This window comes from Acinonyx jubatus, chromosome E2 (genome assembly GCF_027475565.1).
Source record: "Acinonyx jubatus isolate Ajub_Pintada_27869175 chromosome E2, VMU_Ajub_asm_v1.0, whole genome shotgun sequence".
NCBI lineage: Eukaryota > Metazoa > Chordata > Mammalia > Carnivora > Felidae > Acinonyx > Acinonyx jubatus.
This window is the reverse complement of record NC_069396.1, coordinates 46,878,412-46,891,767: the sequence shown is the minus strand read 5'-3', so window position 1 is coordinate 46,891,767 and position 13,356 is coordinate 46,878,412. Positions and strand designations below refer to the sequence as shown.

General features: G+C 42.6%; 1 protein-coding gene across 1 annotated transcript in view; it reads left to right on the top strand.

Moving 5' to 3' along the window:
- The first annotated feature begins 11,472 nt into the window (after positions 1 to 11,472).
- The window catches only part of LOC106979639 (zinc finger protein 780B-like), a 49,992-nt gene continuing 48,108 nt past the window's right edge, over positions 11,473 to 13,356 (top strand). Inside the window, 1 exon segment of the mRNA XM_053210124.1 lies at positions 11,473 to 12,747. Coding sequence (XP_053066099.1) covers positions 12,611 to 12,747 — 137 coding nt within the window. The 5' untranslated portion in view covers positions 11,473 to 12,610.

Sequence of the window (13,356 nt, the reverse complement as noted above, 5' to 3'; positions counted from 1 at the left end):
TGCGTTCCTGAAAAACCCTGGAGTTCTACAAAAGAGTTCACTAAACATAACAAGAATTTATGGGGAAGAAGAAGAAAAAAAAAAAACAAACTAGGGTTAGATTGCTCAAAACACTGGCAACTTCATAGTCAGAGTGCTACGAGACCAATAATGATTCTCAAAGAAATACTAGCACAGTTAAAATTCCACGGAGGTTTGCGCTTAGCAACATCTTCAGTGCCTTCTTTGCAATCGTATGGGGCTTGTGCTTCCTTCTCAGAGATGCTGGTCTGGATATATTAATTTCCTTTTCTTTTCTTTCCTTTTCTTTCTTTGAAAACTTTCTGGCTTTATTATTATTTTTTAATTTTTAAATTTTATTTAAATCCAAGTTAGTTAACATATAGTGTAATAATGATTTCAGGAGTAGAACCCAGGGATTCATCACTTATATAGAACACCCAATGCTCATCCCAATAAGTGCCTTCCTTAATGCCCATCACACATTTAGCCCATCCCCCCCAACACCTCTCAGTTCTCTGTATTTACAGTCTCTTATGCTTTGCCTCCCTCTCTCTTTTTATCTTATTTTTCCTTCCCTTACCCTATGTTCATCTGTGTTGTTCTTAAATTCCACATATGACTGAAGCCATATGATATTTATCTTTCTCTGACTGACTTATTTCGCTTAGCATAATACATTCTAGTTCCACCTATGTTGTTGCAAATGGCAGGATTTCATTCTTTTTGATCACCGAGTAATATCCCGTTGTGTGTGCATGAGTGTGTGTGTATGTGTATGTATATGTGTGTGTGTGTGTATATATATATATATATATATATCTCACATGTAGATATTAATTTCTAATGGAAACCATTTGCATCAAAATTAAAAATCTGATTTAAGGTGTTGCCTTCATCAACCTGTCATTTTAAAATGAGAAAATATCATTGTGGTTTCTTCATCTGCATTCACAGCTTTACCACATACCATAACATTGTAGCAAGCATTATGATCCTTGAAACCACTAAAACAAGTCACTGTGGATCTAAAGGAAGACAGTCCTGCAGATTTTTAGCTTTGTGTGTGTGTGTGTGTGTGTGTGTGTGTGTGTGTGTGTGTGTGTGAAGATCTTCTTTGATCACCAGGGCTTCCCTTTTAACTCTGAGAAAGCTTGTCACTGATTGCTTCAAAATATTAACTTCCCGGAGAAAAATTGCATATTAACCAACATGCTTGTGTTATGCCGACATTGTTACTCTGTTTACCAACTGCTAATGGGTTCAAATCAGAGAGGCAGGTGGGCAGCAGAACACGTGGTTTCCCAGTGAATGTCTAGACTCGGGTGAGCAAGGAGCCTTGACTTGATTCTAAACCTGGTGGGTCCTGCAGTGGGAATGGGGAGTGGGATGGAATTTGTCAATTCCATAACAGATGGTTTGGATTTTGATTGGGATTGTAAATGAATAAGTTATTGATTTGGGGGAGAATTTGTGATTTAGTAATATTGAGCCTTCCATCTTAGACATAGGTTTGATTTTCTCCTGGGATATCTTGTACATGTTTCTCTGGTTCACTCACTGGGACTTTACTATTTTTACTTATTTATTTATGACTTGGATCTTTCCCCCCCCCCTAATCAATTACTACTCTTGCATTTTTACTGCTGATCTTGGATCTGGCTACTTTGTTGAACTCACTCTTACTTGTTTTAGAATAGCTAGACAGCTAATTCTCCATACTTTCCTGGCTAGAGGATCCTGTTAGGGTAACAAAATGCCAGTTTAGTTCTTTCCAACCTTTATAACTCATTTCTCACCCCTTCCCCTTTGGCGAAGAGTTTCAATACAATGTTATTGGTAGTGGTGATAATAGACAATTCTTGTGCTGTCTGAGATTTTTGAAGGATTAACACTAAGGTTTCACTATGAGGTATGGTGTTTTCAGATTTCGAGTAGAAGTCCTTTATCAAATTCTATTTCTGATTTGCTAGTAGGTTTTTAAAAAGCAGGTGTTGACCTTTACCAAATGCTTTTTATGCACTTATCAATGTGATCAGATGGTTTTTCTGCCATCTACATTATTCTTATGGGAAATCATTTACCTTATTCTGCAATCTGGAATGGCTTGTGATATATTGGAGTTACCTGCTCTTGAAACATTTGGGGGAAGTTGACCTTAAGATCATCCATGCATGACGCCTTTTTGGTAGGTCTCTATGATTTCAACTTCTTCTGTGGATGTTGGTTTATTCAGATTTATTGCTTTTTCCTGGGATAAATGTTTGTAATTTATATTTGCCTAGAACAATATTTTATCTAGGACTTCAGATTCATTGGCATAACTTTATGCATGATGTTTTTTATGATTCATTTGCATCTGAAGGTATATTTTATTCGGTTTTCCTGATATTCATTTGTTTCTTCTCTAATTTTTCTGGATCAATTGCCCCAAATTTTATAGTTTTATCAGTCTTAAAAAAACAAACAAACAGCTTTTGGTTTGCTGATAATCTTTCCTACTTATTTGGGGGGAAGGTTATTTCATTAATTTCTGCTTTGTTGATTCACTGCCCTCCCCCCATTTTAGTGTTTATTCTGTATTCTCCAGGTTTTGGTATGGGGTGCTTTCTTTGTCATTCAGTTCCCCAAAAATGTAATGTCAGATTATTTACACCAATTATTTAGAAATGTATTTTTGAACCTATGGGTACCTGGATTGTTCTTTGGTTGTCTTTTTGCAGTTGATTGCTAATTTTATTCAATGAACATGTTCTGAACGATATAAATCCTTAGGAATGTGCTGAGATTTCCCTTTTGACCTAATATGTGGAGGTTTTTTTGTTTTGTTTTGGAAGTGTTCTGTATGTTTTTAAAGGATGTTTTAAAGGATACTGGTTGTTGGGATCAGAGAGCTGACTATGCAAGTTTATTAATTCTCTAATTCTTGTTCCTTACTTTTTTTTTTCTGTTTGATATTTTGCCTTCTGGAAGGTATAATAAACTCTCTCATTATTAGTGACAATATGTTAGTTTCTCCTTTTAGGTGTATCAGTTTTTGCTTTATATATTTTGAAGTTATATTGTCATGTGCATGAGGATTTATTATATTAACATGACATCAGTGAATTATTCCTTTCCTCAGTATGAAATATCCTTTGTTTTCCTTCCTTATGATTTTTGCTTGTATTGCTTCCTTTTCTTAACATTTCTCATTTATTCATTCATTCTTCTTTTTTTTTCCTGAGAATTGATTTTACCATACTGTTTTATTTCTTTTAAAAAAAATTTTTTACATGTATTTACTTTTGATAGAGAGAGACCGAGAACAAGTGGGGGAGGGGCAGAGAGAGAAGGAGACACCGAATCCCAAGCAGGCTACAGGCTTTGAGCTGTCAGCACAGAGCCCAACATGGGGCTCGAACTCACAAACCGCAAGATCATGACCTGAGCCGAAGTTGGACGCTTAGCCGACTGAGCCACCCAGGTCCCCCATACTGTTTTATTTCTGACACACTATTAGCAGTAACTGGTATAAAGCTATTCTTTTGTGTCATTTTTTTCCTCCCATATCTCCCTTCTTACTTCTATCTCTTCTTCCACCTTATAGACACACTTTCTAATGTGTTTAATTTCTGATTCTTGGATATGTCTATATTCCTAAAAAGATGTATAGTGCTTTATGTATTTTTTTTTGTTTTTCATATGTTTTTAATTTACAAAAATGGTATTAAATGAATTTCTACTTCTTTTTGCTCCATGTTTTTTTAAATTTAATTTTTTATTTTTAAAAATTTATATCCAAATTAGTTAGCATATAGTGCAACAATGATTTCAGGAGTAGATTCCTTAGTGCCCTTTACCTATTTAGCCCTTCCCCCTTCCCACAACCCTCCCCCAGGAACCCTCAGTTTGTTCTCCATATTTATGAGTCTCTTCTGTTTTGTTCCCCTCCCTGTTTCTATATTATTTTTGCTTCCCTTCCCTTATGTTCATCTGTATTGTCTCTTAAAATCTTCCTATGAGTGAAGTCATATGATTTTTGTCTTTCTCTGACCGACTAATTTTACTTAGCATAATACCCTCCAGTTCTATCCACAGTGTCGCAAATGGCAAGATTTCATTCTTTTTGATTGCTGAGTAATACTCCATTGTGTGTGTGTGTGTGTGTGTGTGTGTGTGTGTGTGTGTGTGTGTGTGTATACACCACATCTTCTTTATCCGTTCATCCATCGATGGACATTTGGTCTCTTTCCATACGTTGGCCATTGTTGATAGTGCTGCTATAAACATTGGGGTGCATGTGCCCCTTTGAAACAGTATACCTGTATCCCTTGTATTTGCTAGTAGTGCAATTGCTGGGTCGTAGGGTAGTTCTATTTCTAGTTTTTTGAGGAACCTCCATACTGTTTTCCAGAGTGGCTGCACCAGCTTGCATTCCCATGCTCAATATTGTTTTAAGACCATATCATGTTATTATTTATATGTCTGGTTCATGGCTTCTTTTTAAAAAGATTTTATTTATTGGGGCACCTGGGTGGCTCAGTCGGTTAGGTATCCGACTTTAGCTCAGGTCGTGATCTCAGTTCGTGGGTTTGAGCCCCGTGTCACGCTCTGTGCTGACATCTCAGAGCCTGGAGCCTGCGTCAGATTCTGTGTCTCCCTCTCTCTGCCCCTCCCCGCTCTTGCTCTATCTCTGTCTCTCTCTCCCAAAAATAAATAAGCATTTAAAAAATTTTTTTAAGATTTCATTTATTTATTTTTTAAGTTTATGTAGTTTGAGAGAGAGCACAAATACACAGGTAGGGAAGGGGCAGAGAGAGAGAGAGAGAGAGAGAGAGAGAGAGGGAGAGAGAATTCCAAGCAGCCTCCATACCACCAGTGCAGAGCCCCATGGGGGCTCGAACTCATGAACCATGAGTTCATGCCCTGAGCCGAAGTCAGATGCTTCACCCAGGAGCCCCAGATTTTATTTATTTTTAAGTAATCTCTACACCCAATTCGGGGATCAAATTCACAGCCCCAAGATTAAGAGTTGTATGCTTTACCGACTGAGCCAGCCAGGTGCCCCTGATTCATTGCTTCTGATTGCTGCATAGCTCACCATCTCTATTCACTGGCTATTGAAGATCTACATTGCCTTGAATTCTTTGCTACTACAAATAATACTTCATCAGTCTTGCAATTGTATCCTCTAGGACTTGTGTGAGAGTTTTTCTGGATTATACATCTAAGGTTGAGATTGCTGGATCATAGAATATACATACTGAATTATACCAAATGGAGGGGCATGATAGTTCCAAATAACACATGTCTTCACTAACTTCCTCTAGCTTAGGTCCCCTGGTTCCACTAGTTCCTTTCCGAGCTTCTATGTAATTTTTAAAATTTAAAATTTTGATTTTATTTCCTCTCTGAGCTTCTCAATTTGGCTACTCTGATGGATTTAAACCAGCATGTTGTCATTTCCTAACTGATTATGAATGGGGTTGAGCATCTCTTCAGACTTGTCAGCCATTTGGATTTTCTTTTGTGTTAATTGTCTATTCATATTTTTTGCCAGTTTTTTTTTCGGTTGATTTTCCATTCTGAAATATTTGCAGGATTTTGTTTATTCTGGAGATTAATCACTTTTTCTTTTGAAGCCGAAAATATCTTCTCCCAGTCTTTCCCTCATTAGTTAACTTTTTCGGTTATGTCTTTGTTCGGGAGAAATCTTTAATTTTAATACGTCACGGGCGTCTCATTTTCATCATGTAGCTTATGTTTTCTAGATTTAAGAATCTTTAAAAAAAATGTTTATTTATTTATCTTGAGAGAGAGCATGTGTGTGAGCAGGAGAGGGGTAGAAAGAGGGAGAGAGAAACCAAAGCCAACTCCACGCTCACTGCAGAGCGTGACTTGGGGCTTGATCTCACGACCGTGAGATCATGACCTGAGCCGAAATCGAGAGTCGTAACCTTAACCTGCTGAGCCACCCAGGCGTCCCTAGGCTTAAGAATCTTTCTTCATTCCAGAGTCATAAAGATATTCTACATTTTTCTACTAGCTGTTATGGGTTGAATTACATCCCCCATCCCAAATACACTGAAATTCTAACTCTAACCTTTGGTACTCCAGAATATGATCCAATTTGGAAATAGGGTAGTTGCAGATGTAATGACTTAAATTAAGATGAGGTAATACTGGAGTAGCTTAGGCACCTACTGCAATGTGACTGGTCTTATAAGATGACAGCCACTTGAAGATAGACACACGCAGGGGAAAGGCAGAGATGGACGTCATGGGGCTGCAAGCCGTGAAACTTCAGACATCGCCAGCAAACCAGTAAAAGCTGAGAAGAGGCAAAGAAGGATTCCCTGCAGGTTTCAGAGGGAACATGGCCCTGCTGACACCTTGATTTTGGACTTCTAGCTTCCAGAATTGGGACACAATATGTTTCTGTTAGGTTAAGCCACCCAGTTTCCGGTACTTTGTGCTGGCAGAGCTGGGAAAGTAATATACTAGCTTTATAGCTTTAGCTTTAATATTTAGGTCTTTAATCCATTTATTTGGCCTTTGTATTATGGTGAGAGGGAGGGAACCCACTTTTCTTGTAAGGAGCCAGTTTTCCCCATATCCTTTAGCAATCCGTGTCTTCCCTTCTGATTAGGCCGCTTATTCTGAAAAAAAATCACTGGTCCTTTCAGATACATGTGTCTAATTCTGGCCTCTCCGTTCTGTTCCTTTGATCAGTTTGTCTGTTCGTGTACCATACGGTCTTTGTCTTCTTTTGTAAACTCTAGCTTGTTAGTGTATCTTATCTGATTCAGAAGATCCCCACCCAGCCCCCGCCTTTGGCCAATTCTCATCTACTTGTGGGTACTGATTCTTAAACATGCATTTTTTTTTTTGAATCGAGTTATCGTTTCTCAGAAAAAAAATATTTCTGCAATTTGGGCTTGCTTGAATTTATAGATTGATTCAGGTGGAAGAGCCATCTGAATAATATTAATTGTTGCATTCCTAAACATGGCTTACTTCCCCGTTTGTTTGATTTCTTTTGCGTCCTTTAATAACATTACATTTTTTTTCTTCATAAATGTCTTGTGAATGGATGGGTGAGTACTTAGATTCCTTTATAATTTTTTTAAAGATGGTTTTATTTATTTATTTAGAAGCTTATTTATTCTGAGAGAGAGAGAGAGCATGAGCAGGGGAATGGCAGAGAGAGAGAGAGAGAGAGAGAGAGAGAGAGAGAGAATGCCAAGCAGGATCCACGCTGTCAGTGCAGAGCCCGATGCAGGGCTCGATCCCACGGACTGTGAGATCATGACTTGAGCCAAAACCAAGAGTCGGACACTTAACCAACTGAGCCCCCAGGCGCCTGGTTTGGGTTTTCTGTATGGAATATGCCAAATCACATCCAAATAATGACACTTCTGTCATCTTCCCTCCCTTTCCTTATATACATATTTATTTACTTATTTTTAAATTTTTAAAAAAGTTTATCTTGAGAGACACAGAGACAGTGCAAGTGGGGAGGGGCAGAAAGAGAGGGAGAGAGAGAGAGAGAGACAGAATCCCAAGGAGGGTTCATGCTACCAGCACAGAACCCGACACGGGGCTCAAATTCACCAAACCGTGAGACCATGACCTGAGCCAAAACCAAGAGTCAGATGCTTAAACGACTGAGCCACCCAGACACATCTTATGTATATATTTTTATTCATAATAATATTTATAACGACAGGACCCCCAGGAGTGAACAATAATGATGATGGAGGCCAGCTATGTCTTCTTACTGTCCTTGGAGGGAATAAGGTTCTATATTAAGCATGAAGTTTGTGGTAGATGAGTCTTTATCAAATTATAGACGTTCCCTTCTCTCCCTAGTTTTCTGGGAGTTTTTGTCATAAATAGGTGTTGAACATTGTCAATTTTTTGTTTTTTTAATCTGTGGAGGCAAACACGTGACTTTCCTAGTTTACTCCATTGTATAGTGCCTTATGTTATTAACTTTCTGGTGTTTATTTAAAACTTTTTTTTTAATGTTTTTATTTATTTTTGAAACAGAGAGAGACAGAGCATGAGCGGGGGAGGGACAGAGAGAGAGGGAGACACAGAATCCGAAGCAGGCTCCAGGCTCTGAGCTGTCAGCGCAGAGCCCGACGTGGGGCTCAAACTCATGGACTGTGAGATTATGACCTGAGCTGAAGTCGGACGCTTAACCTGACTGAGCCACCCAGGCACCCCAACTTTCTGTTGTTTATTAAAACCTACTTGATGACATTTTATTCTATTTTATTTCTTAAAATTTTTAATGTTTATTTGTGTGTGTGTGTGTGTGTGAGAGAGAGAGAGAGAGAGAGAGAGAGAGAGAGAGAGAGCGCGCAAGCAGGGGCGAGGCAGAGAGAGACAGAGACAAAGAATCCAAAGCAGGTATCCAGGCTCTGAACTGTCAGCACAGACACTGACTCGGGGCTCGAACCCACCAACCGTGAGATCATGACCTGAGCGGAAGTCGGATGCTTAACCGACTGAGGCACCCAGACACCCCGATATATTAATTTTTAGACTCAATTGTTATTTGTATTCTATTATTGAAGTTTTGGGGACTCTATATTTTTGCTTTTTAGAGCCGTCTGCAGTAGAGTTTGGACTGAGGTACAACAAAGAGAGTCCAGAACAGAATGCTTCAGAAGACATTTATTTCACACACACATACCCCCCCCCCCAAACAGAGTGGTTGGGTGGCCCCATTTTAAGAGGTCAGAGGTCCCAACTTTCGTCTGGCCCAGCTCTAAGCATCATCCCAACTCGCATGGCCGAAGCCATCCCACTGTCCCCACAATTCCTGCGCTCACGTGTGCGAGAAGACACAACTCGCGGGTATGGAGCAATTCGTTTCATTTTAAGGACATGACCGGAAGTGGCCACCTTACTTCTGCTTACATCCCACGGGTCCAAATTACTCGCGTGGCTACAGGAGGCAAAGTGCGGCAGCAACTGGGGGTTTGGTCAGAAAACCAGAAACTGAACCAGCGATGCGGAACAGTCTGCCAACCGAGGAGAGAGGCCTCGGAAGAGCCCAACCCTGCCAACACCGCCATCTTTGCATATATAGCTTCCAGAACTGTGAGAAAATTTCGTTTCTGTTGTTGTTTGAGTCACTCAGTCTGTGGTACTTCGTGGCTGGCCGCTCTGGTGACCTAACACCGTCTCCAGGGCGATGATTTCAGACACGTCTTAGCCCCAGAAGAAGGCACTGCGGGGACGCCTGGGTGGCTCAGTGCGTTGAACGTCCGACTTCGCCTCGGGTCATGATCTCGCTGTTCTTGAGTTTGAGCCCCACACTGGGCTCGTCGCTGTCAGAATGGAGCCCGCCTCAGATCCTCTGTAGCCCCCCCCCCCCACCACTCTCTCTCTCAAAAATAAATAAAACATTAAAAAAAAAAGAGAGAGGCACTAAGCTTCGAGGGCCTCTCCAAAGCTGTTCATGTCACACCCACAGCACAGCCTGGTTTGGCAGACAGAGAAACCCAGGCCTGGGATGTGTCTCACTGATACGTCGGGACATTTCTTCTTTCAGGGTGTCATTCAAATCCTTCTGCTCAGCAAGGAATCTGAGGACAGATGACATCTCAGGGAAGCTGCAGACTCTTCCAGCTGAGTTGGCTGGCAGGATGTGTGGGATGTGCGGGGAAGGACTGGGGGAGAGGTGAGAACAGCAGAGGTGAGGAAGAGGGGAGGAAACACTCTCGCAGTCATGAAACCAGATTTCTTTCAATGGGCGTGGGTGAGGAAGGCACTGCAGGAGGTCTAGAAGCTTCGAGGGAAATGCAGGAAGGGAAGGGTGTATGGGGGAGTTCATGACTAAGGGATCCAGAGGTGGCACAAATGTCCCAGCCTCTTCTGCCTCTCTTGATTAGGTCAGGAGGCTGCTTTACTCATGGCTAATTGGCATCCATTAACCTTGATGATTTCCTTCTCTCAGTTTCTATGTATGACAAATTCATTCTGTCACTGGAAAAATATTTTTTTTTAATATTTTTGTTTATTTATTTTTGAGGGAGAGAGACCCACAGAGCACATGCAGGGGAGGGACAGAGAGAAAGGGAGACACAGAATCCGAAGCAGGCTCCAGGCTCTGAGCTGTCAGCGCAGAGCCCGACGCGGGGCTTGAACCCACGGACTGTGAGATAATGACCCCAGCTGCAGTCAGATGCTTAACTGACTGAGCCATCCAGGCTCCCTGAAAAAATATTTTTTTTAAGTTTATTTATTGGGGTGCCTGAGTGGCTTGGTCGGTTAAATTTCCAACTTTGGCTTAGGCCGTGATCTCACGGTTTATTTAAACCTGACCACACTCTCCTTCCCAAATATCCCTGTGAAGAACATACTGTTATCACTCTCTTGTTACAAATGAGGAAACTGAGGCACAGAGTTTAAAATTACTCATCCAGGGCCCACACCGATCATCAGTGGAGCCAGGATTCTAACAGGGCAGCCAGATCCGTAATCATTTCTGCTCTGATGAACAGTCTGTCTTCCATCTTCTGTCCTTATAAAAAATACTCCTTAGGGCGCCTACGTGGCTCAGGTCATGATCTCCCTGTTCGTGAGTTTGAGCCCCTCATCGGGCTCCGTGCTGACAGCTCAGAACCTGAAGCCTACTTTGGATTCTGGGTCTCCCTCTCTCTCTGCCTTTCCCCTGCTTGTACTCTGTCTCTCTCTCAAAAATAAATAATAAAATTTTTAAAAAGTTTATTTAAACTTTTTAAAGCAAGCAGAGGAGGGGCAGAAGAGAGAGAGAGGGAGAGAGAATCCCAAGCAGGCTACGGTTCCGTGCTAAGCCCAATGCAGGACTCAATCCCACGAACCGTGAGATCCCACAAACTGTGATCTGAGCTAAGATCAAGAGTCAGATGCTTAACCAACTGAGCCACCTGGGTGTCCCTGAAAAAATATTTACTGAGCATGGTCACTATACTGTCACATAGCAATGGCACAGACAGCCACTGCTTTCACGCTGCTCCGGTCTGGGTGGGCAGGAGGGGCACTGAGCAAGTGAGGTGGGGGGGGGGGGGAAGTGTTAAGTATTTCAGAAGGGGCAATAGGGGCACTGCAGGAGTACTTGTACAGAAAGAACCTGCTGGATGTAAAGGCCTCAATGAGGAAGTTGAGACCTGAGAGATGAAGTGGGGGTGGGTAAAGAGAGTTCCAGGCAAAGAGAACTGTGTTGTGAAAGCCCTAAAGCAATTAAAGTATCAGTGGCTGGACTGCAGAGTGACCAAGGCAGTGGCAGGACCTGAGGCAGCAAACAGAAGCCTGCTGGGAAGAGCTTTCTAGGAAAAGGTGAGGATTAAATTAAATTAAACTAATTAATTAATTTATTTATCTATTAAAAAAATTTAATGTTTGTTTTTGAGAGAGAGAGAGACAGAGCATGAGCAGGGGAGGGGCAGAAAGAGGGGGAGACACAGAATCCAAAGCAGGCTCCAGGCTCCGAGGTGTCAGCACAGAGCCCGACATGGGGCTCAAACTCACAAACCACGAGATCACGACCTGAGCCCAAGTCGGACACTAACCGACTGAGCCACCTGGTGCCCGTATCTTATTTATTTTGCTAAAGTTTATTTATTTATTTTGAGAGCGAAAACACACAATCAGGGTAGGGGCAGAGAGAAAGAGAGAGAGAGAGAAGAGAGGGAATCCCAAGCAGGCTCTGCACTGACAGTGCGGAGCCCGATGCGGGGCTTGAGCCCACGAACCATGAGATCATGACCTGAGCTGAAACCAAGAGTCCAATGCTTAACAACTAAGCCACCCAGGCGTCACAAGATAAGGATTTTAGACTCTCTCTGGAGGCCGTGGGAAACTATGGAGGGGTTTAGGCAGTGTGGCTGGACCTACCCTGTTCGTGGGCAAAATGATGAATTAATCGTAGAGTAAGCAAACCGTTGCAGCTTCAGGCAAGAAGTGATGGTGGCTTGGAGGAGGGCCGCTTCTCTAGGGACTGAAAGAAATGACAGAGAACTTCTGGAACATTTTAAAGGATCTGATAGGGGGTGAAGGAGAAGGAAGAGCTGAGTGTGACTGTCAGATTTCTCAGGGGACTGTGTGAAGAGCTGGAAGACAAGGAGGTCTGGTTGTCATTCTAGGAGATCCGTCAAGGGCAAGCAGGGTGAAAAAAATAGGAGTCTGGAGAGGGAATAGTATTATCTGGAAACAGCCAATATGCCAATATGATAACACATTATATTACTGTTCACAATAGTTGCTGTCTCTCCTGAAGGATACCCAGTTGATACGAGGCTCGGCTGTATGACTCACAATGAAATGTGAACACGAGTGACGTTGTACCTTTTCTTTTCGTTTCTTTTTTTAACTTTCTTTTTTTTTTAATGTTTATTTATTTTTGAGAGACAGAGAGATACAGAGCACCAGCAGGGAAGGGGCAGAGAGAGAGGGAGATACAGAATCTAAAGCAGGCCCCAGGCTCTGAGCTGTCAGCACAGAGCCCGACGCGGGGCTCGAACCCATGAACTGCGAGATGTTGACCTGAGCTGAAGTCGGATGCTTAACCGACTGAGCCACCCAGGCGCCCCAACGTGTATCTTTTCTGAGTGGAAGATTCAAAAGCCAGCTCATGGCTGTCCACACGTCTTTTCCCTCTGCCAGGGGATCGGCGATGTTTCAGAGGCTGCCCATGAATGAAGAGCCTGGGTGCGTGAACAAAGACGTGGAGCAGAGCCCAGCCAACCCGTGTCGGACAAGGAGACACCGGTGAGTCTCTACCTTTGTTTGTGTGAACCACCAGATTTGGGCTCATTTGTTTCTGCGGCATATGCTGACTACCCCTCTCCTCCTCTCGACCTTGTTCGGTGAGTGGGGGTACCAAAGAGCCTTCAGTTAGGATTGTGGGAATATCTTCGGGGAAGGAGCTGGTTTTCCTTAGGGTGAAAGTTGGAAGGAACATTCAGGGGGAGGTTTGTAGGGGTCACCGTGGAAGAGTTTGGGAAGGATGGAGGGAGGCAGGAGATGGGCAGAGAAAGACAACGCAGAGAGCAATGCGGATGAGAGAGGGAGCCTGGGGTGATGAGAGAGAGGGGGGCCTGTATTGGGGGCGATTCCCAAGGAAAGCAAGGACAGGAACCATGATGAATTTGGTCATGATGCCCCTGGGAGGGCACTGGGCTCTCAGGCTCAGAAGCACATATTTCTGTGAAAGCAGCCCCCCAGTTCTTCCCTCGGTCCCATGATGAGATACATCTGGCCCGAGCTGTTCATCACTCCACCCTGAATGCCAGCTCTCTGTGGGATGAACAGAGGAATGAAATTTATGCATCTACGCTCTTGGTCAGATTCCCTCCATTCCCCGCCATCAGCAAAAGG